The following is a 26417-nucleotide window of genomic DNA, read 5'->3' as shown; positions in this document are numbered from 1 at the left end:
CTCGTCATGAAACTACTAATGTCGGCGCTCTATTTTTTGTGAATCAACTTTACAACGATGACATTTAAGGGTGAAGTTATTTTACAAGAAAATAGAGCGCAAAGAATAAAGTACTGAAAAAAAATGTGGCGTATCTACAGGCCAACGAGGTTCGCTGAAGTGAAAGAAACCTCTTTGATCAGTTGCTGTTTATTTTCACCGAGTATTCTACATTCTGCTATTACCTGCGACTTAAACAGCCTCTATACAAACAAACACCTGTCTCCTCGGGTAACAGTGGCCGAGTCGTATCCGAGGAGAGAGGTGTTGGTTTGTATAGATGCTGTTTACTGCGACTTATTTGCCTTTGAATAGCAAATGTTACAACTAATTAAATAAACGATTTTCTACCAAACTTTTGTGAATACTGAATACTTGTAAGCAAAAAAATCCATAATTTACGTTCATCAAAAAATAATTTCGAAAAATATTCACGCAATTTCACAATTTTTTTTGTAGTAAACGTACTCGTCGTACTAGAGTTTTACTGCGCCATGATGTTTTCATCGCACCACAAAATATCGCATTAAATGTCACCGTCCTAGCCTCTTCGATTGTAGAACTTTGCAGAGTGACTCTTCAACAGAACAACACAGAACATTGTCCATATCACTTCGAAACAACAATAATGGGTGGAGGCGACTTGGTAAGACACTATTAACAAAGCCACACAAACTGGTTGACTCATTACGCTATTTTACTGTAGAATTTGAAGAAATCATGGCATCCAAACACCATGAAAAATCAGGAGAGAGTTTGGAAAGCTGAACAGGCCGATGCAGCGGAAAAGAATAAACTCGCTGAACTGCAACGCGAAATATCAGATGAACGTGACCGTGAGGAACTGAAACGGATCGGTCAAATGTCAGGTGTATTATCGGCTCCAGATTCGAACAAAAAACTCGAGTGGATGTACAAAACGTCCGGCGAACTGTTAAATCGCGAAGAATATCTACTCGGACGGACGATTGATAAGAACTTTGAACGCGTTGAGGCAGAGGAAAAGGAGGCATTGGTTGGTGTTCAAGTACACAAGAATCATGTTGAACATGAGTGCATCCCGTTTTCGATACGTTCGTATCATGGCGTCCAAATGGTGAGTAATTGTGACTATCTAAGTTTTGATCTCATTTAACAGTGATTCTGTTTTGACAGAGCGATGAACAGGTGGATCTGCAACGAAAGATAATGGAGGATCCGCTGATGGCAATCAGGCAACGAGAAATGGAAACTAGGAAAAAATTGCTAGAAAATCCAGTAAAACTGAAGGAAATCCATCGATTGCTTCGAAGCGATAGCGACCTAGGTAAATCGAAGAAGGGCAAAGACAGGAGATCTTCAAAGAAAAAGAAAAAAGACAAAAAATCGAAGAAGAGCTCAAAAAGTGACTTGGACGAAATCTTAGCCAAAAAATACCGAAAAATTCGAAAAGAAACTCTGGATGATCAGGACGAAGGAAATCTGGACATGGACAAATTCTTAGCGATGAAATATCACCAATTGTCCAACGAATTGGATAAAATGAGCGGTAAAACCAGTAAGTCAAAGAAGAAAAGTTCAAAAGCCGATGTCGATAAAAGCGAACGACAGCACGACCGCGATCAACGGGACAGAAATGATATGGATTCAAGAATGGACAGGAGACCAAGAAATGACGATTACAAACACCAAAGGAATCGTTCTCGCAGCCCTCAACAGAGAAGAGAGCAGCGTAGATATTCGCCAGTGAAACGAAATAATCGATCAAGGTCCGGTTCGACACAGCGAAGAGATGGCGATACGTACAGCCGACAACGAGATGACAGATTTAATCGAGATAGAAATCGACGATCACCAAGCTATGACCGAGAGAGTAGAAATAGGCGTCAGCGAAGTCCAGATAGGTCAGAAAGAAATAGGAGATCGCCAAGTAAGGATAAGAACAGAAGCACTCGACGACAGGTGAGTCAAGATAGAGACAGACATGCTCGCAGATCACGGAGCGATGATCGAAACAGAAGAAGTCGAAGATCACCAAGCAAGGAACGCACTAATAGGCGATCAAGATCTCGAAGCCGGAGTCCAGATGCAGGAAAGAAATATCAAAGCTCAACCTCAAGGCAGAAATCGCGTTCCCAATCCACAAATGACGAAAGATCGTCCCAACGAATTCCAAAAGTCGCTTCTCACATTACTAAATCGGCTAGAAGTTCGTCCAGTAGTTCATCAAGTTCGTCAAGTAGTTCCGCCAGCGATGATTCAGCTGATTCGCAGCGTCGGAAAATGGTATATGGTCTTGTGTCCGCTGACGGTAAGAAGATCGAGTTGAAAAATAAGTACCAACCAACCGAAAGAAAGGACAGTGAAAAGGTGACAAAGAAAGTAATCCAGGCGAAACCGAAACGGGTGGAACTCACTGACGAGGAGAAAGAACGAAAATTGATGGAAATGCAGGAAAATGCCAGAATGCGGGTCATCGAATGTCAACAGATAATGGAGCGAAACAAGAAGGAGAAAATGGCCGAAGAGACTCAGCTGAGCCAGACATTCGATAAAGACTATGTGAATAAAGAGATGCGGAAGGCCATAGCGAATCAGTTTACAGTTGAGAGTCGAATTAAATCAAATATCAACAACATCCAGCGTTCCGGACGGACTATGGAGGCAAATTTTGCCAAAAGATAGAAAATTGTGTTCGCGCTGTTGTCCAAAGTGTTTGAGTTGATTAATTGGAAATTAAAAAAGGAAACGAAATTTGACTTTGTCTTTGAATTATATTTGGTCTCAAGTGCAGTTGCATCGAAACTTTGTTTCGACCCGCAATTTTGTCTTATATTTAGAAAGCATGCACTGTTGCAGCACGTTAATAATTTGAAAATAGGCTGAATGCCACTGGCACGAATTCAATTCCGATGTCAATCTGAAAATGAATTCCGAATCATTGCACATTCAACAGTTTTCGTGTCAGTTTTTTACCTGAACAAACAGCGAAATATCAAGTAGAGTTCATTCAGCATATTCAGGTCAATCAGTTCACACGCATAATTGGCAAAAATTTGAATATCTTCTTCTAACGGTTCCGTTGTACTGTTAAGCCAGGCCGTCATTGTGCTCCGCCAATTCTTCTTGCCTAACACATTGTTTTCGGATAGCGTCTTTGGTTGTGCCGCTTCAATCGGTAGAGCAACCTGAAGAAGACGAAAAAACGGAATGAGCTCAAGTTTTCGAATTAAGATTTCATTCCAGCAGTACCGCTCTTACCTCACTGGGAGGTGGATGTTTCTCTGCAACGGGACTTGTTTTCGCATATTGTTCTGATGTCTTCGAATTAGCTCGCTGCTGTTGAAGAACTTCCTTTCTAATGTCTGGTGGCAATGCCGCTAAAAATTCTTCGTCAATTCCATCGTCAACTTTCTTCTTTCTTGATATCGGTTCCACTTTCTTCGGTTTTTTCGTTTTCACTTTGTGCTCTCGTAAAATTTCCTCTTGAATTTCGTGCGGTAATTCAGCTAAAACATCCATATCCAAGTCCTCGTACGAACTTTCGAAATCGCTCTCAGCAGAACGGTCTTCGCTTTTCGCAAACAAATTCCGACCTCTTGTCACACGAGACGCACCTGCACGTCCTTTACCTCTTCCTCTTCCCCTGCCTCTGCCGCGTCCTCTGCTCTTCGGAGAAGTGTCAACACTTTTTTTTAAATTATTATTTGAAGGTCGTAGAACACGTTCATTGGCTTTGCAATCGGAATCCGTTTCCTCATTCTTTTGAGCGACGGCTGACACGACCGATTCTTCTTTTTTCTGCTGCTTTTTTTCGGCCACTTTTTCAAATAAACTTTTGATCGAATTTTTCCCTTTGACCACATCATCTGTGGAATCCAATTTTGATATCTGAACCCCAATTCCCCGTAGTTCTTCAGGTGGGACATTAAGTTGTGTTTGAATTGACATCACCGTGCGTAAAATGACGTCAAAATTGTCTGTGAAATCATTCAACGTTGTCGTTTTAGTCACATGATCGCACATGCCGTGCCCCATGAATTTAGCGGTTACTACTGGAGCTTCTTCGGCTCGCACCATGTACTTAAGTGTGATCGATTTACCGCGCCGTTTGATTTCCATCAGTCGACGATGAACTTCTGTGCAGAGTTGCCTCAGGAATGTTTCCAGTTCCGACTGCTTGGTGAAACGAATTCCATAATTCACTTCCGTGGAAACTGATTTTCTCACATGCCCAAAGACCAGTGGCTTAGTGTCGATTCCGCGACAGAATTGATGGAGTGTCATCCCGAATTTGGCTCCGAATTCTTGCTGCAAACGAGACAGTGTAACCTCACGCAGATCAGCACATGTTTTCCAATCGAGTTGATCGAGTTTCTTGGTGATGTTGTATCCAACGCCAGGCAGATCGGATATATCAATATTTAAGAAGTAATCGTCCACATGATTCTCTAGCAGTTCGAATTGACCATCGGGCTTAGCTTTCTTTGTAGCCATTCGGGCCTGTAGCCTGCATAACACACAGTTAGTTTAGTAGGACAAGAAATTATCACGAAATCTCACCTATTAGCCCCAACACCAGCCGAACAAGGACAGCCAGTTTTCGTCTTTATTTCGTCTCGAACGAATGATACGAATTCCATGACATTTAGACGAGTTGCCTGTAAAACGTCTTTCAGGTCCACGTACATTTCATCGCAACTCACGGCTTCTATGTCTAAAGTGTACCTTCGACGAAATTATTCAGTTAGTCCCATGAAAAAATCGATTTCACCAATTACGTACTTAGCTATGGTATCGTACAGAGTAACAGCGACCTCTTTGTACTGATCGAAGTCGTAAGGAATTGTTTTCAGATCCGGACAAAGCTGCAAAGCCTTTCCCACAAACATTCCGTTTTTTAGACCCATCTTCCTCGCCTCGTAGCTACAAGACGCAATTTCTGACAGAGACTTGTCGGTATTAGGATTGCCACTGTTTCCACCTATGCGAAAGTTCTCTTTAATTGACGTTGAAACTGTCAAAGGAAAAAATGAATTCAAAACCTTTTGAATGTGTTACTGCTACTGGAAATCCTCTCAGTTGCGGTCGAGAACGTAGCCCAACTGACACAAAGAAACAATCCATGTCGATGTGCATTATTGCCGATTTCCCTTCATATTCTCCTGTCTCGTTAGATGCAAAAGGGAGTAGCGCATTCCGATCTGGAAATTGACCGCTGTGATTTTCTCTCAACTCAGAAATGTACTCCTTGAACTTTGCTCCCAATGTTGAGATATGATGAAGCCGAGAGTTGTTGTAAAATTCAGAGAGAAAATTTGAATCTACTGCCGTTCGAGCGGACGGCTTGAGGTCCTTTTTCCCTGTATTGGTTTCAATTAACCCACAATTGTTGTCTTCAATCTCTGAATAATCCATGTCCTGCATCCGCTTATTCAAAAAATCTAATTCTTTAGACATGTCCACGGGTGGTGGTGGTACGTCGGCAATAAATTTCTCGTCTGCAAGCGTCGCGGTCGTAACCGTTTCGTCAACATTCTTAATGGCCTTTGAATTAGTGGTTGTATCTGATTGAAAATCGGTCATTTTCCGTTGATTTGATGTACAGTTGGTGTAGAGTAAGTAATTCGAATAATCTAAAATGCGCTCCACTTTCAAACAATCGACAATCCATTGTGGTCGTATGATTTTCGAGCTGGACGTGCTTGTTATTTGCCGAATTTTAACATCCGGCAAATTGCTGGCTATAACAAATGATGTGTTGGTTCTCTGATAGGTGTGATAAGTTCCGCCGTGAGACATCATAATTCGTTTCAATTCGTCCGCCGAAGGATCCGTCAAACCATTCACAAATATTGATATGCCAGAAAAGAGATTCGACTTTTTAAAGCAGTTGAATGCATTCTCATCGAATTGCTCCTCTAGTTTGGTTATTTTCGCATTCATGTAACCACCCTGATGAATTAATGGAATTTATTGAATCATCAACCGAAGTGCCATATTATTTGTTACCCATTCATCGAATCCATTCCCGTCTGCCTGCTTTCTTCGTTTCATTTTTAAATCGACTTACCGAAAACAAATCAGAATAAGAAGAAAACAAAATGTTTTTGTAAAAGTAAACACAAACATTTTTGTTATGTCAATGTCAATCTTTCAAGAGATGTTCTATCTGAAACGTAGGTAGCGCCTCTGTACGAATATATTTTGGATATAGCGCGGGCAACTTGAATAGGCAGACTGAGATTTCCACATAAATCTATAGATCATAGGGTGACAAGCAACATTTTGATAGGTTGTGATCTGTGAATCCCCCCAGAACTGAAGTTTGTAACTAAATAAGGTCACATCTATAGATTTGTTCTAAGTAACTGTAAAGTCGATTTCATCCATCGAGATCGGTTTTTAGCAACCAAACTTCATTTCGACGCATTCAAAATACCACATTATTTTGACAAATGTCACACTGACTTTCTTTCTGTAATGGAGTTGTCGTGCCGCGCTTTTTTAAAGCAATATCGACATCACACGAAAAACACAAATTTTCAACTGTATATCATTTTTGCACAGCAAATTGACGGTGCAACACAGAAAAAAAGACATCACAATCACAAATTATTCACTTTCGAACACCAAAATGGTAACAGGAGACGTAATATTTTCAAAACAAAATGTCCTTGCTGCTCATACTTCATCTATCATTAAAACTGAAAAATTTTCTATAGATATCTTCGTTTGGTGAAACTGATGACGGAAACGTGAGGAATGGTGGGGAAAAGTGTGCAAACTAATCGAAACCAACTTCACAATTTCACATAGTAATGAATAAGTGAGTGCGTCCAATTCTTTGAAATGAATGCAAATGAACTAAATACGGGGAATTCCTTTAGAAGCAAAGTTGGTTGTCATTGGTTTGCACACAAAACCGAACCGTCGATCGTCACGCCAGCGGTCATTTTAGTGATCTATTGCAGCATAGGAGAATAGAGTTTAGAAACTAAGGGTAAAATCTATTACAATTTAGTACGTTTCTTCATAAAAAGACTGCTGTCACTGAATTATTTTTTCATGAACAAACTTCACTGGTGTGACATTTCATGGGAATGAATCAATGTGAAGTTGTTACACAATAGTCCAGTGAGATTGAAGTACTATAAAAAAAATGTGGCGCCTCTACAGGCCAACCGACTAGGCGAATACACTGTACAGTTTTACCACCCTAATTTTCCTAGTTTAGATAAATAATTGATTCATTTATTCATAATCTTAGTTTGTTTGCTAGAGAGAGTATTGGGGCCTTGTAACAAACCTATTTACATAAACAAAGGTGTAGCATATATGACACTAACACTAATGTAATCCATCACATCATCGCATATGATTTATAATGTGGTTAATAAAGTCAGTCGACAATTGATACTCTTTCAATAAGCACGTTACATGGCGCAGCCTGAACTAAGAATTGTACAATAAAGAGATGGTCGTTCCCAAGTAGCATTCAACGGTTAAAATTCGGTTGTACAAGCGTTATTTAACCGCGGTTGTAAAAATTAGAAGATAACTAATTAGTTGTCGCAACGTTGCTGCAACGTTGTAATAACGGTTGCACAACGGTATTTGCCCAGTTGCAAAAGTTACAAAAATGTTATAACGAATTCGTTGCACAACGGTTATACAGCAAATTGGTTAAAAGTTGTTAAACGGTTTTATAACCGTCGAATAACTTATAAGTCACAATTGAAAATTCAATATTTTCTAACCAATCAGTCATCAGACCGTTGTACTGCCGTTTTACAACTTTTTCGTTAATCATCATATTTGTTCTTGAAGCCACATTTCCAAGAGTTTTTTTGGTGTTCAATTTTTTCTTTCTTTTCGATATTCGCAAATCACATAGTTAATGCACTCAAAATATGTAAGTACTGCGCAGTTCGCAAAGTTAAAATGTTTGTGTCATGGTTATTATAAAATACAAGCAAAATACTTGAGATATATTCCGTACAACTGCAATACACGTAACATAATTGACAATTAAAATTGCTCTCTCTTGTGTCGCCAATTAAACAAAATTTAATCCATCAATTTCACTTTTTTGTTAGCAGCTGTTGCCGGTCCTAACTCCTATCTTAACTCCTAAAGAAACCTAACAAGACATAAGAAACCTAACTTCGACAACAGCGGCAGACAAAAATAGTGAAGTCGATGAATAAAATGTTGATTCACAAATTGGCATAAAGAAAATTTTTCAAAATTTATTAGTTACACTGAAATAGCAGGTTTTCCATTACGATGATGCCGACAATTTTCACACTTTCACACACATTTTCAAACCGAACTACTGAAACATGAAAAAAGTAGATGTAAAATCTACAAAAAATCGAACTTTCCATCATGGCGTCTTGATTCGTACTGACGGATAATGAACATTTCTATTAAGTTCCATGACCGTTTTACGACGAATTAGTTAAAGTAATGACTCGAACTTTTTGGTTGTATGACGGTTTCTGGACGAAAAAGTTTTCAACAAATATTATCGGTTCACTCATTGGTCAAATAACCGTTTTGCAACTAATTCGTTTAAAATTGGTTGATTACCAATTAGTTGTGTAACGGTTATATAACGAATAAGTTAAACTAAATACAACTTATTCGTTACATAACTGTTGTAGAACGAAAAAGTTGGCAACGAATTAGTAACGTTTATAACCGCGGTTATCAAATGCTACTTGGGTTTGTCATAACCGAACGCCCAAACGTATAATATCGAGCAAATTATCCCAAGAGTTGGTCGATAAAAGTGAAATTAAAGCTAGGAGAATTCGTAAATCAAAGAGATTGTCGGCATTGAGAAAACAAGAAAAAATTACCAAGCAAATCGCATCACATTGTCGTCGCATCAAATCGAACATTCGAGACAAAATCCAAAGCAAAATGGAGTTCGTCAAAAAAGTGGACGATCTAAGCTTCGATGGGAATTTGGCGCAAAATTGGCGCTCATTTAAGAGGCAATACGACGTTTTCGAAAAGGCGATTGAAGCGGACAAAAAGAAAGATGAGCCCAGAATTGCCGTCTTTCTGAATGCAGCTGGACAAGAGGCAGTAGAGATTTTCGATACATTGGAATTGACAGAGGAACACCGAAAATCGTTCAAGCATGTGGTCGAGGCTTACGAAAATCTTTGTATTCCGAAGAAAAACGAAGTGTATGAAAGATTCATCTTCTACTCACGGAATCAAAAGGAGGGAGAGAAATTTGATAGTTTTTTAGTAAACCTCAAGAAGCTGGCAAAAACATGCGAATTTGGGGAAACGAAAAACGACATGATTAGAGACCGAATTGTAATGGGCATCACAGACAAGGGCCTACAGGAGAAAATGTTGAAGAAGAAAGTCACATTGGACGAGGCCATCGATCAATGTCGCGCAACTGAACTGGCAAGGGGTCAATCCAAGGACATGCAACGCGACAAAGAATCGGAATTTTCCATACACGAGGTGCAGAAACAATTCAAGAAAAAATTGTCGTTGGAGAGCGATTCGAATATGACAAAGTCGTCGATCAAAGGCACATTCAAATGTAATCGATGCAATACAAATCACAGCAGTGGAAAGTGTCCAGCGTATGGGAAGTCATGTTACACTGTAAGAAGCCGAATCACTTTGCAGTTTCCTGTAGAATGAAAAGGATCAAATCAATTGTTACTAATAAGAAAGATGATGATGATGGTGAAGTTCACTCATTTAAAATTGTAAAAGTTAATCGTTTGAACGAATTTCCATTTGCATTTAGGAAGCGATCAGGATGGACTGAGCTTGTTCGATTGAGTGACAGGGTCGTTCTGATTAAGTTTGACACCGGATCAGAGGTAAATATTGTTCCGTTGCGTTTATTGAAGAAGATCGACAGGAATGCTGTCATTCATCGCACCAATGTTGTACTCCAGGCGTATAATCATGGAAAAATAATACCTGCGGGTGAGTGTTATGTGGTGTGTACGTACGGAAATAAAACGACGTTGGAAAGGTTTATCGTGATTAATGAGGATTTTTCTCCGATTTTGGGATTGCCAACGATTGAGAAGTGGGGATTGATTAAGAGGTCGGGTAATGCCTCGGTTAGTGAGATCAAGGGTGTAGGTAACGATGAGAGTGAGGTGTTGAGGCAGAAGGTGATAAAGAAAAATCATGATGTCTTCAATGGTATCGGTAAGTCATCGAAAATGTACCGCATTTGTTTGAAGCCTGGTGCGACGCCAGTTGCTAGACCAGCGAGGCGTGTCCCGTCGATTCTGTATTCGAAGTTGAAGAGGAAGCTTGATGGTTCAGCAAGATATCATTTCTAAGGTTGATGAGCCGAGGGAATGGGTGCATAACTTAGTGAGTACTCAGAAGCCTAGTGGGGGTTTGAGGGTCTGTCTCGATCCGAAAGAACTGAATAGGTACGTGGTGAAGGAACAGTTTTTGGTTCCAACTCTCGAGGAGGTATCAGAGAAGTTGGTAGGATCAGAGGTTTATTCAGTTTTGGACCTTAGGGAAGGTTTCTGGCAGTTGCAGATCGATGAAGAGTCGCAGAAACTCTGTACGTTTAGCACACCATTTGGGAACTCAAATGTCGACTCAATAGCGCAGTGTGTAAGTCGTTAGCCTCACACTGAATTATTGTGCTGAAAGTTCGTAAGTTCGAAATCGCTGACACATTAATAAAAAAATTATTAATGCTATGTGATATACGAATCCAACGAGCGAATACATCAGACACCAATCGCCATCTATCAGCAAATGGTGGGAACAAAAAGCTCTTCAGTCAGCAGTCAGCAAGCGATTTAGTAAGGTGCTTGGCTACGTCGTAGAAGACATCCTCATAGAATTTCTGGTCGGTATTATCATGGGAAAAGCTCTTCAATCAGCAATCAAGCAAGCGATATAGTAAGGTGCCTGGCTATGTCGTTGAAGAGAATGTTCTCAAGGTCTGGGTTGCTGAAATACAGATGTCGCAGTGAACGATGCTACCATCATCAAAATGAGATCCAATCAATGGAATGGAAAAACTCACACACGTTCGGCTGGTTGTCTCTAACAGAGAGACAGTTGGTAACATTTGTCATCAATAGTAATAAATTAACATATAAGTTAAGATTGTACTATAGCATACCAATAAAGGTGTCAAAACATGGTTTCATGCCATGTTTTTTTTAAAAAAAAAAAAAAAAAATTTGGGAACTATCAGTTTAAGAGATTGCCGTACGGTATATGTATTGCCACGGAGTTGTTTCAGAAGTTTGTCTATGAGAATTTTGGGGATATTCCGGGTGTCATAGCTGTGGTCGATGATATGCTCATACATGCTAGGTCGATTGAGGAGCACGATAAGATTCTGTTAGCCGTCATAGAAAGGGCGAGGAAGTTGAATGTGAAGTTTAATCCTGAAAAATTTCAGTTTCGGGTGAGGAAGGTCAAGTATTTGGGCCATGTTTTTTCAAAAGATGGCATGCAGATCGATGACGATAGGATTAAAGCGATTCGTTTGCTCAAAGACCCTCATGACAGGAAGTCACTGCAGAGCTTCTTAGGAACTGTGAATTATCTTCGACAATTCATTCCTAAGTTGTCGCAGCTGATTGAGCCGTTGCGTGGATTGTTGAGGAAAGGAACAATATTCAAGTGGTCGAAAGTTCATTCATCCGCTGTGGAAAGTATTAAGGAAAGAATTGCCAATTCGCTGGTTCTTCAGCCGTTTGATCCGAATAAGAAAATTGTGATTCAAACAGACGCATCCCAACATGGTCTGGGATCATGCTTAATGCAAAACGGTATGCCAGTGGCATATGCATCGCGCAGTTTGTCCGATACCGAGGGGAGGTATGCTCAGATAGAAAAAGAGTTCTTGGCGATAACGTTTGCATGTAAGAAGTTTCATTATTTTATATACGGTCGACCTGTGGAGGTGAAGAGTGACCATAAGCCTCTGATTTCTATAATGCAGAAGGACATCCATAAGATTCCATCTGCTAAGATGCAGCGGATGCGTTTGAAGTTGTTAAGTTACGATTTGAAGGTGGAATATGTTCCAGGCAGGTACATGTATATAGCTGACTATTTGAGTAGGAACCATTTGGAAACTGGGAATGCAGAAGAGGATCACGAATTCACGACGGCTGTTCTGTCGTTGAGTATGGGCGATAAGAGGGAGACACAGTTTAGATTAGCCACAGAAAACGATGAAGTGTTGAAGAGAGTTTCCGGTTATTGCTTAAAGGGCTGGCCCAGTGACAGGACCAAGGTTCCTGAATGCGCTCGGGATTATTACAGGATTAGAAATGATATCTGCCTGCAGGATGGCATTTTGTTCTTCGAAGACAGAATCGTCGTACCGACGTCGCTGAGGCTGTATGTTCTGAAATTGCTGCATGAATCTCATATGGGGATTTCTAAGTCGCAGAAGCGGGCTAGAGAACTGTTTTATTGGCCTTCAATGAATGTTGATATTGAGGGTGAAGTTCGTGAGTGTTATCGGTGTAATAAGTACGCGAAGTCTGTGACTAAAGAGCCATTGATGCTTCATAGGATTCCCAAGCTTCCGTTTGAGGAGGTAGCCTGTGACATCCTGGAGTTTGAGAGTAAGGATTACCTTGTGATCATGGATTATTATAGTAAGTGGATAGAGTTTAAAGCCATGAAGGATAAAGGGTCTCGGGAAGTCATTCGGATTTGGTCTGAGGTTTTTTCGAATCTGGGTATTCCAAAGAGGGTGATAGCGGATAACGTTCCGTTCAACTCGCGTGAATGTAGGGAATTTGCAGAAAGGTGGGATTTTGAGATTGTCACCAGCTCACCTAGATATCCGAAGTCTAATGGTCAAGCTGAAAGGGGTGTCCAGATAGTACAGAACATGATGAGGAGGTCAAGAACTCCAGAGGAATTGCTAGTTGCTTTGTTGGAGTATCGAAACACTCCGACCAAGGACTTGATGGTATCACCATCACAGTTGATGTTCAATCGTCGATTGAGAACCAAGCTGCCTATGTCGGAGAAGTTGTTGATGCCCACGATTAGTGAGGGGGTTCGTGAACAGCTAGTAAAGAAATCGTTGAATGCTAAGCAGTATTACGACAGGGGTGCCAAGGTGAGGCCAGACTTTGAAGTAGGCCAAAAGGTTTTTGTACAAAATCACACCACAAAACATTGGACACCCGCAACAGTGTTACAAAAATGTGCCTCGCCGCGGTCGTATATCATTGGTGACGAGAAGGGCTCTAAGTATCGTCGAAATTCTAGTTTCTTGAGATCGGACAACAGATCTGGTTCAAACTTAAACAACAATGACGTTCATTATTCACCGAACAATAATTTGTTTTTCAGCCAGTCGAAGACTCGAAGCGGAAGGCCATATAAGTAATTTTTTTTTATTTCTCGTTTCTCTCTTTTTCTTTACTCATTAAGTTTTTTTTTATCCTTTCTTTAAATTTTTTGCTTCCCTTGTTCCATTTAAAAGATTTTTTTTTGAAATTAAGTTAAGAATGAATTTATGAAGATTGTTTTCAGTTCAATCAAGAAAAAAAAATCTTGAAGGGACGTGTAGCATATATGACACTAACACTAATGTAATCCATCACATCATCGCATATGATTTATAATGTGGTTAATAAAGTCAGTCGACAATTGATACTCTTTCAATAAGCACGTTACAAAAGGCGCCTATTATTTTATCAGGAAATTTATTCTTTTGGCAGCACTTTTTTTTTCATCAGAAAATGTAATGCTTTTTTCTGGAATTTTAATGTTTTTAGCAGCACATTTATTGCTTTTTTCCTGCAAATTTATTAGTGCGTGACCAATAATTTATATATTTTTTCTCTCTCATTTATTTGTTTCAGCAAAATTATTCATATCTAAGCAGCAACCTTATTACCTTCAATCAGCAAATTTTAATGTTCCGATCATCAAATTTACTTTTAGCAGTAACTGTGTTTAACTTCGTAAAAGTGAAATTCATTAGGATTGAACAATTTGCAATTCGTAAACCGTTTTTTATTTTTTATAGCTATCGGCTAGCCTCAGAAAAAATTTGGTGTGGAACTACACTATTTTACATCGAGTTGTAGCTCGAACGGAGTGAGGGCGACAAGCGAAAGTGCCTAAAATCAACTGTACACCACAGATTCGTATACAACTTTTCATGCTGAGGGCCTAATTTACGAGAAAAATTCTGAAATGTAAAGGCAGCGTAAATTGAAATGATCGATTATTAAGATTTTTAGCGTATTGTGATTTGAAAACGAGTATAGATCTAAATAACAAGCTTTCGGTCGATTTGCATAACATCCACAATGTTTTTGCGGTGTATTGAGCTTGCGCGCGCACGTTTATACTTCGAACTCGAGCTTATGCGTATGCATTGGAACTGTTTACAGATAAAAAACCTAACAAATGCACCATAAACAGTTCAAATGGGCGGTATTTAAGACTATACTGGCTTTCAAATCTGTATACACTCAGAATCGATCATTTCATTTTGCTTCAACTTTATACCCAAGACATGAGAAAATAAATAAGGAATTTTGTACAATATTTAACGAATTTAGCTTACCATTTAGTCAGCTACAGTCTGTGCTATCCTAATACTGGGATTCATAAGTTTCGTGATCAATCAGAAAAGTACGTCTGGATGAATTCACAATGAAATTACACCATTGTTGTAAGTTTTTCATTGAGTTTACAATAAACTTGGGACGCGTACAAGAATTATATTTCATTCACTGACGTTAACTTTTGTCGCTCAGTTAATACTGTCAAAGCTAACTGTGAGGTTAGATTCTCCACGGCCGATTTTGTCCGTGAAGAATTAACTTGTCAGTGAAACTTGACATTTTTGATGTAAAAAGGTTTTCGATTTTCGTGTTGATGAATAATAATTATTTTTGAGTGATGACATTGTGTTCAAATAGTGAAAATCAATTAATTAAATTTTGTTTTTATTGCAACAACAGTGTTGTCAAAATTCACTTTCATTAACTCAGCGCGTTCACTGAGCGACGAAAAAATAGAATTTCTCTACGGGCTCTAGACGATTGTGCATTAACCTCTTACAGACGGCTGTCATCTGTTATCGACAAGGACAGCAATAATAAACGACAAGCTCTGAATTATTAGTTCTTTTATAGCAAAAGGCATGTTCAAAACAAATGAAGTAAAAGATTTCTGAAATCAATCTCTGAAAATCTTCGATCAAATGAAGTAGATAACATAGTAAAACTGTTAATATGTTTGCCGTCTGTGATGGGTTTGCAAGATTCGGGTAGAATTCACAAAAAACACATTGAAGGGGTAATTTCGTCAGCACATAATGTGTAGACTCCGGTCGAATGCAAGGCATCATCAACAACTAAATTGTTTTCATTTATGGTCGTATAAGTAAGCAATACAACAACTGGGGGCCACGACATCATTACAGTACACTACAGTATTCGTACATTCGTCAAGACCCTGCCAAATAGAGTATCATTTTGTATGAAAAATGTTTCCAGATTTTTTTACAGTTCCAAAATTGGTTCGATACACTGTCCACTTGCAGTACCATATTTAGAGTACCTTTCATGCTTGAAGTGCGTTGTTTAAACAGAAACGTTGGCGGCATTTTCGAGGAACGTTTTGGGCTAGAATTTTTCGATAATGATAAATGAAACGACATTGGTTTTTAAGCAGTTTTGTTTTGATTAATTTTAAACAAATTTTAATGAACACACGCTTAAACATAATTTCTTCTTGCTTTTGAAGTAAATTTATTCCGTTTGGAAATGCAACATAATACAAAAACTGTAAAATATATTTTAAATTTGAAAATTATAGTTTTTTTTTTAAATTTTCGGTATAAAGTTAAAAAAGTAGACAACAAAATGAAATTGCAGAGAATAAAATATTTCGGTTTTATATATAGCAATTATATTTCACTTATATTTATATTTGGACCAAAGTACACTTTTAGCAACTGAAGAATGGGTAGAGATAAAGAGCAAAACGAATTGTATTTAGTAGCGAAAAAATAAGAAAATTGTAACTTATACAGCCGCGCAGAAGAAAAAAAAACTTAAACTTTATGATTCCATCTCAGCTAGCAAATAAAAATTGATTAAAAAAAAATAATTTGGAAAGTAAAACCGTTGGTTGTTCGTCTAAACTACATTCAGGAATATACAAGTTCAATGTTAAACTGTGACTTATATGGTACAAAAAGATGCGTTCAATTGTTGTGTTAACGGGCATGGTTCCATTCCCAACGATATACAATGTGGGGAAAAAAGTGAAGCCCTGAACCATGCCATGATTTTCCTTCGATATCGTCATTCAAACAGTGAAATGATTTCTTTTACTTTCAAAAAATATGATGCCTCACTTCTTTCGTTTTATTTATAATGTAGTCGCTCTGATGTAATAGATTTTTGTTTTTTATGCTGTTCTACTGTATTTGATTCAAAAATTTTAAAATTTGAAATTGAGATGATGAATTATTGTCAAATTGCCGTTAGAGTAAATAAACCAGAGAGATTGAGAGAGAGAATGGGAACAGGAATTAGAAAATTGGGATAGAAAGGAACTTTTTTGTTTTGAGTATTAAGTCTTGCTTTCGCTACTGCAACAACTCACCAAAAGTGAAAATTGATATGGAAATTATAAGGAAACGAAGACAATTAAAACAATTTTCGAATGCACTTCCATAATCACTTGGAATTTCCGTTCTAGTTCTATGGTGTAAAAGTCTAAAGCTGTCACAAATTATTTTTCTTTTCTTTTTCTTTATTATTTATAGTCAGTCATCATCATTGAATATGTTCATCAACAAATGAATATTGTTCTATGTTTTTCGTGGAAAAATAAATGAGAAAGTTAATGAAAGTTTTTGTTTATGTAGATCTACCATCTCTATTACATGTATTACAATGGTTTTTAGACGAAAATGTTCTACGATCGAGGTGACAATGGTGGCCGTAAAATCAATGTTCTCTGTTATACAGCAGATATCAGTGAAATTTGTTTTAGATGATTTTCAGCTGGTCCACTCACACAAACAAAACTGTTCATACGTTTTATACCGTTTTACCACTACTAGTAACCATTCTGCCCGCAAAAACAAGTATAAGAACTAAGCAGTTTTGTTTGTATGAGTGGATCAGCTGACGCAAATTTCGGCTAAATTTCACTGACGTCCACTTTACATTTCTTTCGATCGCCCAAATACATTATCATCATCACCTCTCGTAGCACGGAATTCTACGTAAAATTTTAAATTTTCGTGAAACAAAAAATCAAATGAAAATCATTTCGAATCGATAAAAAAGCTAAAATTAAGAACCAAAATTTATTAGATTGTTATGGGTAAACACTTTTCAACAAGCGAGATATGTTTTCATTTACACTGGATTTTTTATTCTTTTTAATGGTATTTTCATAGTTTTATATTACAATTTTTGGTTGCATCATCAGCATTCATTTTTTAACTACGGGTGATTGTGTCCTCTTATAATTCATTTCCGTTTTATATATTTTCTTGTTTAATTACAAAAACAAAAATGAAATTTTTTTTCTTCCTTTTTTGTCATTAATTTTACAATATTTGAATCATCACTGGTTGGTCGCTATGTAAATGGTTTATAATTTATAATTTATAATTTATTATGTCTGGATAATTGTGCCTCAAATAATGTTTCCAGATTACATTTAAGGACCTGCATTAAATGCATAAACATTGAGAATTAATAATTAATATCTTAACATTTGTGGGAGAAATTGAATACCTTCAGTTGATCAGTTGAATTTTTCTTTAAAATTAATTTGTAAGAAACGTTAAACGTGATAAGTGTTCTAGCAATGAAGTATATTGTTGGAATATTTAAAACAATAGAAGGATTGCGCGCATTAGAAGTGAACTTAGGAATTGTATGAGTCGATTCTCCGTGAAATACACATTGTGTGACATGATGAAGTTTCCAATCCCAATTTGTCAATCGACTTATCAACAATCCTTCTATTAACCTTTCACAGACAACAACGAAATAATTATCAAGTTTCTTCCTCGTCTTTTCATTTTATGTATTTTCAAAATAGAAAAAAGCGAGATCTTTTACTTCAATTGACTTTAACATCACCAAAGGTTCATCGCCCCCCTTTTTTCGTCGTCATTGCCACCTGTAAAAGGTTAACATAAGTAAAAAAAGATGTATAGAAATGCGGTAGAGTATTCGGTAGATATAATTTATTGGTATTGCTTAGAATTAACATCTTCGAGTTTCGCTCTTAGATCGATCAATATAAATTCGAGAGAATGACTAGCACGTAATGCAATGGATTGGTTAACGTTTAATGAAAATTTGTGTAGCTCTGTTTCGCCAGCGATTAGAAACGACAAAGGTTGATAGTATAAGTTGGTTAACAAAATGAAAAATTTATTTACGGACCTTGTTTCAAGATTTCATATTTTATGTGCTTTCCGCCTAAAGTTAAAGTAAATTTACATCGAACTTAGTGTTATGTAAAACACACAACGACATTTTGTGATACGTTTTTTTTATTTGAACTGTGACAATTTTACTTCTTTCCATCGATTGAAACCTTGGGTTGAAGCTCCACTTTCATTTGAAAGGTGAGAACCGACATTTCGGGTGAACCGTGACTGCTTTCTCAAGGTCAACGCAAATATTATTCTAAGCCAAATAAAATGTTTTCACAACGGTTGCGAGAAAATTGTCATTTTCTCACCTCCGCTAAAACTTCGTGAGACTTTGTTATGAAACATGTTGTGTTTAACTCGGCAACTAACTGTTGTAATAATTTGAACAACTAACTATTACTCAATGCCTTTTAATTGAATTAGCCACAAAAGCGACTCTTAATGGACTAATGGACTGAACATCCTCCAGGGTTAGACTGGCCACAGTGGACGATCGGGCAGAGATTCTTTACATGCACCTCGGACCGGCAAAAATATTTTGGCTGTTGCTTCAGAGAGCAATCGCCCATCGGGTAGCCAGTCCCGCACTGACAGCCGATAAATAGAGACTTTCGAGATTATTTTATGTTCTCAGGGTGATCAAAAAATAGTATTAATAGTGACTACGAATAAAAAGATGAAAAGTAGGGTTTTTTGTGTGTTGATCCGAGGCGAAGCCGAGGTCAAACAACACAGGAAAACGAGACTTTTCATTTTTATTCCGAGTTATGTAATGGATTTTACATGAAAAGTACGGTTTTCGAGGCATGTAGCAAGTAAAATGTTTTTACTAGCCCGTAATTGTATGCTTAGAATAATGTCTGACGTCGATTGAAAATATCTTGACGAAATGTGCCTGTTCTTCAAAACCATATTCGTAGTTATCGGTACTAATGGAAATTCTTCGTAAAAAAAATCTAAATTACTTGTTGATCTCGAATTATCTGTTAACGACGCTCTTCGATTTGGCAGTGTGATGAATTGTCTATAACATATCTGAAATACAGCGCGAGTGTGATATATGAGTTTTAAATTTATATTTTTTTCTTAGATAGAAAGGCGAATTTGAAACAAAAAATAAAAATTAAAGATTGGGAAGAGAAATGAGTGAGAGTATCCGAATTCTCATTTTTTCTGTTTTTTTTTCTGTTCCTACTGGGAATTCAATTAACAACAGGATTTCATAAGTTCTATCAAGAAGTGTAACAATCAATAACATATCATTTTATCCTAACTATAAACCCATTCCCCCCGCTCTCAACTCAAATCTTACCCAAAAATTATGCATTGTGTATGGTTTTAGTATTATATAGAATTCTAGATTTGTTTCCGTTCCGCTTCCGAACTCCAATATCAAATAATACAATTTTACAGTAGATATCATCGTCCGACTACTCATCGCCTGATTCAATCAATCACCTTCCGTTTCTTCGGAAAAATGTCGTCGCACTTCAAGCGCTGTAGCTAATTGTAAAACTATGTGTGTCAACGACGAATGTTCCAATAATTCGGCGCCGGGCAGGGGAGGTTCGCATCGAGGACGTTGATGTCGGCCGCGAAAAGCACGATGAATACGTAAAACAACATCACAGAATACAAATCTTAAAATTAAGGTACGAAGGAAGTCGTCGCCGAAAAATTGAACATAAGATGAGTCTGCGAATGGGAATCAATTTGGTTGACATTAGGACAAATGAACACAAAAATCGGAATCGCTTTTCAATACCTATACATCCAATACCCTTCTCGATTTCATCCATTCGACATCTGGTTACGAGTCGTGACGCCTCGGTAATGAATTTGTCTATTCTGTGAACGAAAACGGGTTTGATATTATCAAGTGTTTGGCGGTGCGACGATCGGAATTGTGATTTGTTCACTTACAATCCTTGACATCGTTCCCAATGATGAACAGGCACGTCGCCTACATTACATACATAACAGAAAGCTGTTAATGGAGAGTGCAGAAATAAGGTGAATAACGATCCGTGATGTTGAAAATCTTGAAAAGCAGTTGGTACGTCTTGTGGACTCATTAATACAACTAATGGTTGTCCAAAGTATCTGAAATTACCAACCGTTAGTACATCACGTACTATGCAAATGTTTTCCTATAAAAAATTACTGACCTCGGAACGTGCTGAAATACGAACGAATTGTCTGAATCGATTATAATGAACATTGGGCGACGTGTAAATGGGTACAAGTCTCCTGGATATAAACAATGTGGCTCTTTGAATCCACTAGATTTCCCTCGGTTCGCGATGCCGTTTTCCATACCATCACGTTTAACACTCGTGGCTAATCCACCGAGTTCGTAGCCATCTATGGACACAAATTATTCGGTCTTAGTGGAAGTAATTCTTTCAAACAAATAATTCAATTACAATCTTCAGGATGCTGTGTGGTGGAAAAACAACCGTCAGCGGACACATATAATAGTAATGCACCGCCAGGTGGTAGCTCCTTGAAGCCGCTAGCTAAAAATACTAGTAGTTGACTAATCGAAGGCTTGTATAGTAAATATTTGTGCGGATTATCTCTTTGGTGACGTCTATCACCGTTTTCTTTCGATCCCGGTCCCCAACCATACGGTAGCGTTCTTGTCGCCGGGCTAGAGTCGTGATCATGTACATTCATCATAGGTAACATTCCACCCATTCCAATGGGATTGGAAGATTCAGTCGGTTCTCTCTCAAGTGTCTGAAGCATTCTACGAAAACAAAATGTGCAGAGTTACACTGAGCTCACCGTTAATGTGACCACACAAAAAACTGTTTCCTACCTAAACATGTCCATTGTGAGTTCCGAGAATTTTGCCTGTTCACATGCTGAACCCACGATAATTATTTCTTGTAAACTGAGCGTCATATGTGGCGATCGTTCGCACGGTGGTGTTGTCAACGGACTGAGCCTAGAACCAGAATGACTGAATCGTCAATTGGGTGGAGTCAGCCTATTCAATTTCGATATAGGTGGCCCGTGCTTTCGAATATGATAATGAGTGCTGATGGATATTTCGAGTGATAATGCGGGGCTCAGTAATGATGCAAAAAAACACGGACCATTTTTCGTATAATACTTATATATGCAACGTCGGATTTAAAAAAAAACATTTTCCTTCAATTTTATTCAAACTGACATGATTGTCGGATTGAAACATTTCAGTGCACACCACTGACAATTTTACCTGTACGTATCAAATTTCTACCATGAGAGTATACAATGACAAGAAAATTATGTGGCTCAGACATGCATTATTGAATAATGACTTAAAGGCTAAAAATTAAATTTTGCATCGGCAGGGTCGATAACTTTCTATTTGAGAAAATGGCCAGCGTTCGCGAATAATTAACTTCGCTGTAACAGCGCAGTTGTAACACCATCAGTGGTCGACCGCATGTCTAATAAGCGACCGAATTGTGTATAATAGGTTTTTCTGGTTGGCTCAATCAGTGCCGGACTAGCTACAATGGAAATTTGAGTGATTCCTGTAAGACCTTTTGCAATTTTAACATGGAAAAAGTCCTTTTTCGAATTTTATGAACCTTTTCCTGATTTCCTCAAAAGAGTCTTTCGGTAGCCAGTCCGGCACTACAGGACTTAATGAACTTACTCTGAAATTTTGCGTCCAAAAATCGACTGTAAAATTATCTTTTTAAATTGAAAAATCTTAAAACATTCAATTGTACAGCACCGGGATTTTCATTCCATTACAACACAATAAACCATCACTTTACTTAAATATATTCAAAAACGAAATAAAAAATAATTAAATTTTCAGCCAATTGACAACAATATTTGCACATTACAAATATCTACGTTTAAATCATTGTAAAAATTTACAATTAAATCCAAAACGCTTTTTCATTTCTTGTTGCTGTTCCGACGAACAATTCGTCAATTTTGATTAAATAAAAGAAAAATCAAAAATTTTTCGTGTCTGTACACTCAATGAAGTGACTTTTGTCATTATAAATGTAGATATTCGAAAGCACGGGATATACTTCTACTCTACAGAAGCAAATTTAAACGGCTCACCTGTGCGACACAATGATTGGATTTGTGTCTGCATGCAGTACAGCAACGGCCGCCTCAGCCTTAATAAAACCTTTTATTTCTTCTAACACTAACGACCATTCTAATTGATCCTCTGGTTCATATCTGGAAGAATGGTTACTAAATTTCATTTTTCCGTATTGCAATTGAGACGATTTTATGGGACACTTACGTTGTCGTATATTCCTGTATTTGTTTATCTAATTCAGTTACTAATTCCCGGACTAATTTCATTTTCTTCAACAGTAAACAGACCACAATAAATCGAGCATAGTATCGCAACTTTTTCACCATCAGATCGGGACGATCTTCTTTGATAGCTCGTGAGTAATATCCTCTTCCCCGAATCGCCGCATAGAATTGGTACGCCTCGTTTAAATAATTTGTTTCACTGGTTCTAAGACTGCAAAATTAAGGTAAAATCATTATAACCGAATTCCAGTACATTAGATGTGCCAAAAATTATTGTTTATTTGAATCAATTCCATCATCACACTCACTAATAATGATAATATAATTGTCCAATTTTACTAGCTATTTCACCGATTTGCCATCGTTTCAGACCATAATTTGAATCTAATATTAGCCGATGTTGTTGTTGAAATTTCCATAACTTTGTATAAACATCGAACGTTCTACCGAAATATGCTTGCCATTGTCGATGGCCATATTGTGGCAGATCTCTGCAAGAACTTGTTTCATTTTAAATATGTTTTTTTGTCATTTCGTGTGAAAGTGGAAGCACAGTAAAATGACATCGATATCGTGTTCCACGTTTCGACATAGCAGATGCGGATCCCATAATTTGGTCCCAACAAAGTCGATGTCGATGTCATTAATACTGGCTGTTCTGTTCTTCCTCTACCTTAATCCGTTGAATAACTGTTTGGATTTCTCGAGCAAATGACAAAATTCTACAACGATTTTACGATCTTGTTCCTCCTCGTCCATTTTTACCATGCCGACGTCAGACATTTGAAGTTAGTCTGAAAATGAACGTTATTTAATAGAAGTAAATAAGCCCATCCATTCGTCTGAATTGCCGTTGTATTGTAATCTCGACATTTTTTTTTAAATCGCTAAGCTAAAAATTTTATAAATTCGTCTTCTTCGATTCAAAGTTCAAAGAGTTAGGAAAGCAATCCTAGCTAATGCTCATCGCTAGTGATCGATCATATGGTATGTACGGGGGCAAAAGAGATGCAATTGATTTTGAGAGAAAGAGATGCAAATAGTCGTCACGTGTGACTGACTTTATGAATAATACTCAGACCCAGATGACTTATTACGTTTGAAGGACGTTGCCTGATTACATCAATGACATTAGAAAGATAGACAAATACCTCACACATTCAAAGGTGAAACAAAAATTTGGTGTAAAATCTATGGGAATTTAAGGATCCTCCGCGGATATCATGGACTAAGTAAATATGTTACGTTAGAACAACTTGAATTCGAACAAAAAAAAATTACTGAACCGTTCCTCTTACGAGCAACGGGTATTACCATTGAAAAAAGTATACTTCGGGTAAATGAACCTAATTTAGGTGATTTTACGCAAATAATCCATCATTAAATTACTCATAAAAGTTGATGTTACTTCAGCTTCTATCTATACTCTATTATGTGATTGGATTTTATGAATTATTTGACGCCGAATGTCTTCTAAATAACTAAATAGAAATTTGTGCAATATAATATTTGTAATGGGCAGACATCCACTTATAATGTGGTTGCGAATATGAATGTATAATACGAGCCCCTGTCGAAATCTGTTTATGTTTAGCATGCTTCGAGAAAATATATTTCGTGTATTGATCAGTAGTCCAATTCCATATTGTTATCAGTGTATAGTATAGGACAGTAATTTACATATATGTCGAGCACTCTTTACTATATTATATGTAACGGAAAACAGTCGTTGGGTAGCATAGCTTTACCGTATAAACATTCGATTTTGTATAGGCCTCAAAGTGTATTGAATAAAACATTCTGCACAAATAATAATGTGATTTGCCAGACAATGTCTTCGTAATTAGTGTCCCTAATTTACTTGAAATGACAAATTGACATCAATTGAATGTATTTTCATTAATTACATTAACAAGAAACGGCATAGGGTTCGCTATTCAATATAACTTTTGGCATATTGCACATTTATACTCTCGGTTAGGCATTACATATTTCGTATTCCTTTAAAAGTTATTGCATCCACGGATGGAAAAGGAGTGTCGCTCAATTTCGACATAAATTCAAACCTTACATCAAATCAAAAACTTAACTTTGATTCCCATGCAAAGCATTGCCGTTTTTAGCGCCAATTCGTCGTTCACCAATGATTTTGGACTCTGAATTTTGCTCCAGATTTCGTGTTTCTTTATGTTACTATGCTGTTAAAGGGTGTCATTAAGTGAGCAATAGAGGACATGTTTTATTCGAACGAACATATGGACACGTTGCCAACAATCAACTGAACTTTTGTTTTATTTTGTTTAAATTAATTGAATTCGAACAGTTGAACTCGAAATAAAACTGTTCCATATGGTTCAACGGAATAAAATAGATATATGGGGTTCACCTGCCGAATGAATAGGGCATATGGTATCATATATGATATGTGCACCACATATTGTATTCTGAATGGTCACACTCCATGGCTGCAGTCATTTTTTTCTATAATCCCAATGCATTTATTCAATTTTCATTGATTTCAATTGTCAAACAGATTTTTGTTTTCTCGATTCGAATAGAAATAGAAATTTTTTTCTTCTCAGGTTAAACATTTTACGCTTAATAACATCAACAATTTTTCAATTACCGGCGATTCGCTTTCAGTGATCCTGAGTATTGAAATGTTGAGCTAGCCATGAATTGGTAAGTGAGTCTCAAACGTTATGTCTTACAAGTAGACACTGATCGTTTTAAAACGCTATTCGAACTGCATGTATCGTTCATCGGCAGCTCGACACATTACGAAACTTTTGTCGCACTAAATTCTTATTATTTTGAAATAAATTTTAATCTTGGATTTTGTTTATAGTCACCATATCACAGAATTTGCTTGGATTTTTCTAGATTTCTAACACTGCTAATCGTTTTTCCATATTTTTATTAATATTCACTCTTACACAGAGAATCGAATCATCAATAGAACGATAAATTTTCTGTACACTTTTCACAATTTTTCCACAAATTGTTTATTTTTCTTTTTAGTTAAAATTAAAGTTTACGTTCGGAAAACACCAGCATTTTCTAATTAAACGATAAATAAAAACCAAATTTACTGATTCGACTTTATACATACAAATTAAGCAGAGTTTCTACTATTAACGATTTAACATTAAATGTTTAAGGCAAAAATCCAATAACTAGACGAGAAAAAGAATAATGGCGTCGGTTTCTTGAAAATTGTATAAACTGTACAAGAGTCGTCGCAATGAGATATACTCCTATTACATCGTTTTTACTATACACACTCCGTTATCCAGTGTTATATATGTTCTATTTTTAAAGCACTTTCATAGTACATTTTATGTGGTTGATCGTACGTAAGAGGGTTGTTGAATTAACATGCACCACACAGCGCATGCGACACATTTTAATCAAAGAGAATCGTGGCTATAATGTTGTGTATATACGGCACCCTCTCTTATATCACGAATAACATTTTTGACTTGTATTTTTCGCGAAAGCACCACCCTCTCACATTTAGTTTGTGCTGCCAATACAGGCTATATTCTCAAAATAGAAATATTCTCTTGGTTAGAAAATTTAAATTTATTAATGAAACAATTCTCCTGAATCACAGTACAGTCTGTTCCCGTAGATTGTTGGGTATAGTGGCATACCTCTGAATCTA

At 37.2% G+C, this 26417-nt stretch overlaps 3 protein-coding genes across 10 annotated transcripts; 1 reads left to right on the top strand and 2 right to left on the bottom strand.

Moving 5' to 3' along the window:
- The first annotated feature begins 562 nt into the window (after positions 1-562).
- LOC119073809 (pre-mRNA-splicing factor CWC25 homolog) lies at positions 563-2775 on the top strand. The gene is made up of 3 exons (XM_037179582.1): positions 563-685; positions 746-1135; positions 1195-2775. Exons 1-3 carry the CDS (start codon positions 668-670, stop codon positions 2701-2703), a joined length of 1917 nt encoding a protein of 638 aa, XP_037035477.1. The 5' UTR covers positions 563-667; the 3' UTR covers positions 2704-2775.
- A 2-nt stretch (positions 2776-2777) lies between these two features.
- LOC119073808 (DNA repair protein REV1) lies at positions 2778-6165 on the bottom strand. Of its 2 annotated transcripts, none has more exons than XM_037179579.1 (7): positions 6031-6165; positions 5064-5973; positions 4804-5002; positions 4582-4746; positions 3271-4528; positions 2995-3206; positions 2778-2938 (listed from the first exon to the last, which is right to left on the bottom strand). In XM_037179579.1, exons 1-7 carry the CDS (start codon positions 6073-6075, stop codon positions 2803-2805), a joined length of 2925 nt encoding a protein of 974 aa, XP_037035474.1. In that variant the 5' UTR covers positions 6076-6165; the 3' UTR covers positions 2778-2802. The 2 variants fall into 2 exon arrangements, with proteins under 2 accessions (XP_037035474.1, XP_037035475.1); XM_037179580.1 differs by having other exon boundaries at positions 3280-4528.
- A 13060-nt stretch (positions 6166-19225) lies between these two features.
- LOC119073807 (protein SCAI) lies at positions 19226-26030 on the bottom strand. Of its 7 annotated transcripts, none has more exons than XM_037179575.1 (11): positions 25377-26030; positions 23424-23544; positions 23059-23250; positions 22731-22961; positions 22541-22678; positions 21285-21413; positions 20887-21212; positions 20629-20824; positions 20384-20563; positions 20226-20308; positions 19226-20155 (listed from the first exon to the last, which is right to left on the bottom strand). In XM_037179575.1, exons 2-11 carry the CDS (start codon positions 23531-23533, stop codon positions 19911-19913), a joined length of 1830 nt encoding a protein of 609 aa, XP_037035470.1. In that variant the 5' UTR covers positions 23534-23544; positions 25377-26030; the 3' UTR covers positions 19226-19910. The 7 variants fall into 7 exon arrangements, with proteins under 7 accessions (XP_037035470.1, XP_037035472.1, XP_037035473.1 ...); XM_037179577.1 differs by having other exon boundaries at positions 22541-22663; XM_037179578.1 differs by having other exon boundaries at positions 22541-22663; positions 23059-23241.
- Between the last annotated feature and the right edge of the window lie 387 nt (positions 26031-26417).

This window comes from Bradysia coprophila, unplaced genomic scaffold, assembly GCF_014529535.1.
Source record: "Bradysia coprophila strain Holo2 unplaced genomic scaffold, BU_Bcop_v1 contig_138, whole genome shotgun sequence".
In the NCBI taxonomy this organism is placed as follows: Eukaryota; Metazoa; Arthropoda; class Insecta; order Diptera; family Sciaridae; genus Bradysia; species Bradysia coprophila.
Note: the sequence above shows the minus strand (reverse complement) of the source record. Positions and strands in the feature narration are given on the sequence as shown.

Excerpts from the sequence above, each read along its gene's own strand:
- LOC119073809 (XM_037179582.1), top strand. Across the intron at positions 1,136-1,194 it reads CGTATCATGGCGTCCAAATG|AGCGATGAACAGGTGGATCT; the intron begins GTGAGTAATTGT and ends CTGTTTTGACAG.
- LOC119073808 (XM_037179579.1), bottom strand. The coding sequence starts at position 6,075 with ATGAAACGAAGAAAGCAGGCAGACGGGAATGGATTCGATGAATGG. Across the intron at positions 5,003-5,063 it reads AGCAGTAACACATTCAAAAG|GTGGAAACAGTGGCAATCCT; the intron begins GTTTTGAATTCA and ends ACTTTCGCATAG. Across the intron at positions 4,747-4,803 it reads CTGTACGATACCATAGCTAA|GTACACTTTAGACATAGAAG; the intron begins GTACGTAATTGG and ends ATTTCGTCGAAG.
- LOC119073807 (XM_037179572.1), bottom strand. The coding sequence starts at position 23,533 with ATGTCTGACGTCGGCATGGTAAAAATGGACGAGGAGGAACAAGATCGT. Across the intron at positions 21,213-21,284 it reads CTCACAATGGACATGTTTAG|AATGCTTCAGACACTTGAGA; the intron begins GTAGGAAACAGT and ends TTGTTTTCGTAG. Across the intron at positions 20,309-20,383 it reads TGGGAACGATGTCAAGGATT|AATAGACAAATTCATTACCG; the intron begins GTAAGTGAACAA and ends TTTCGTTCACAG.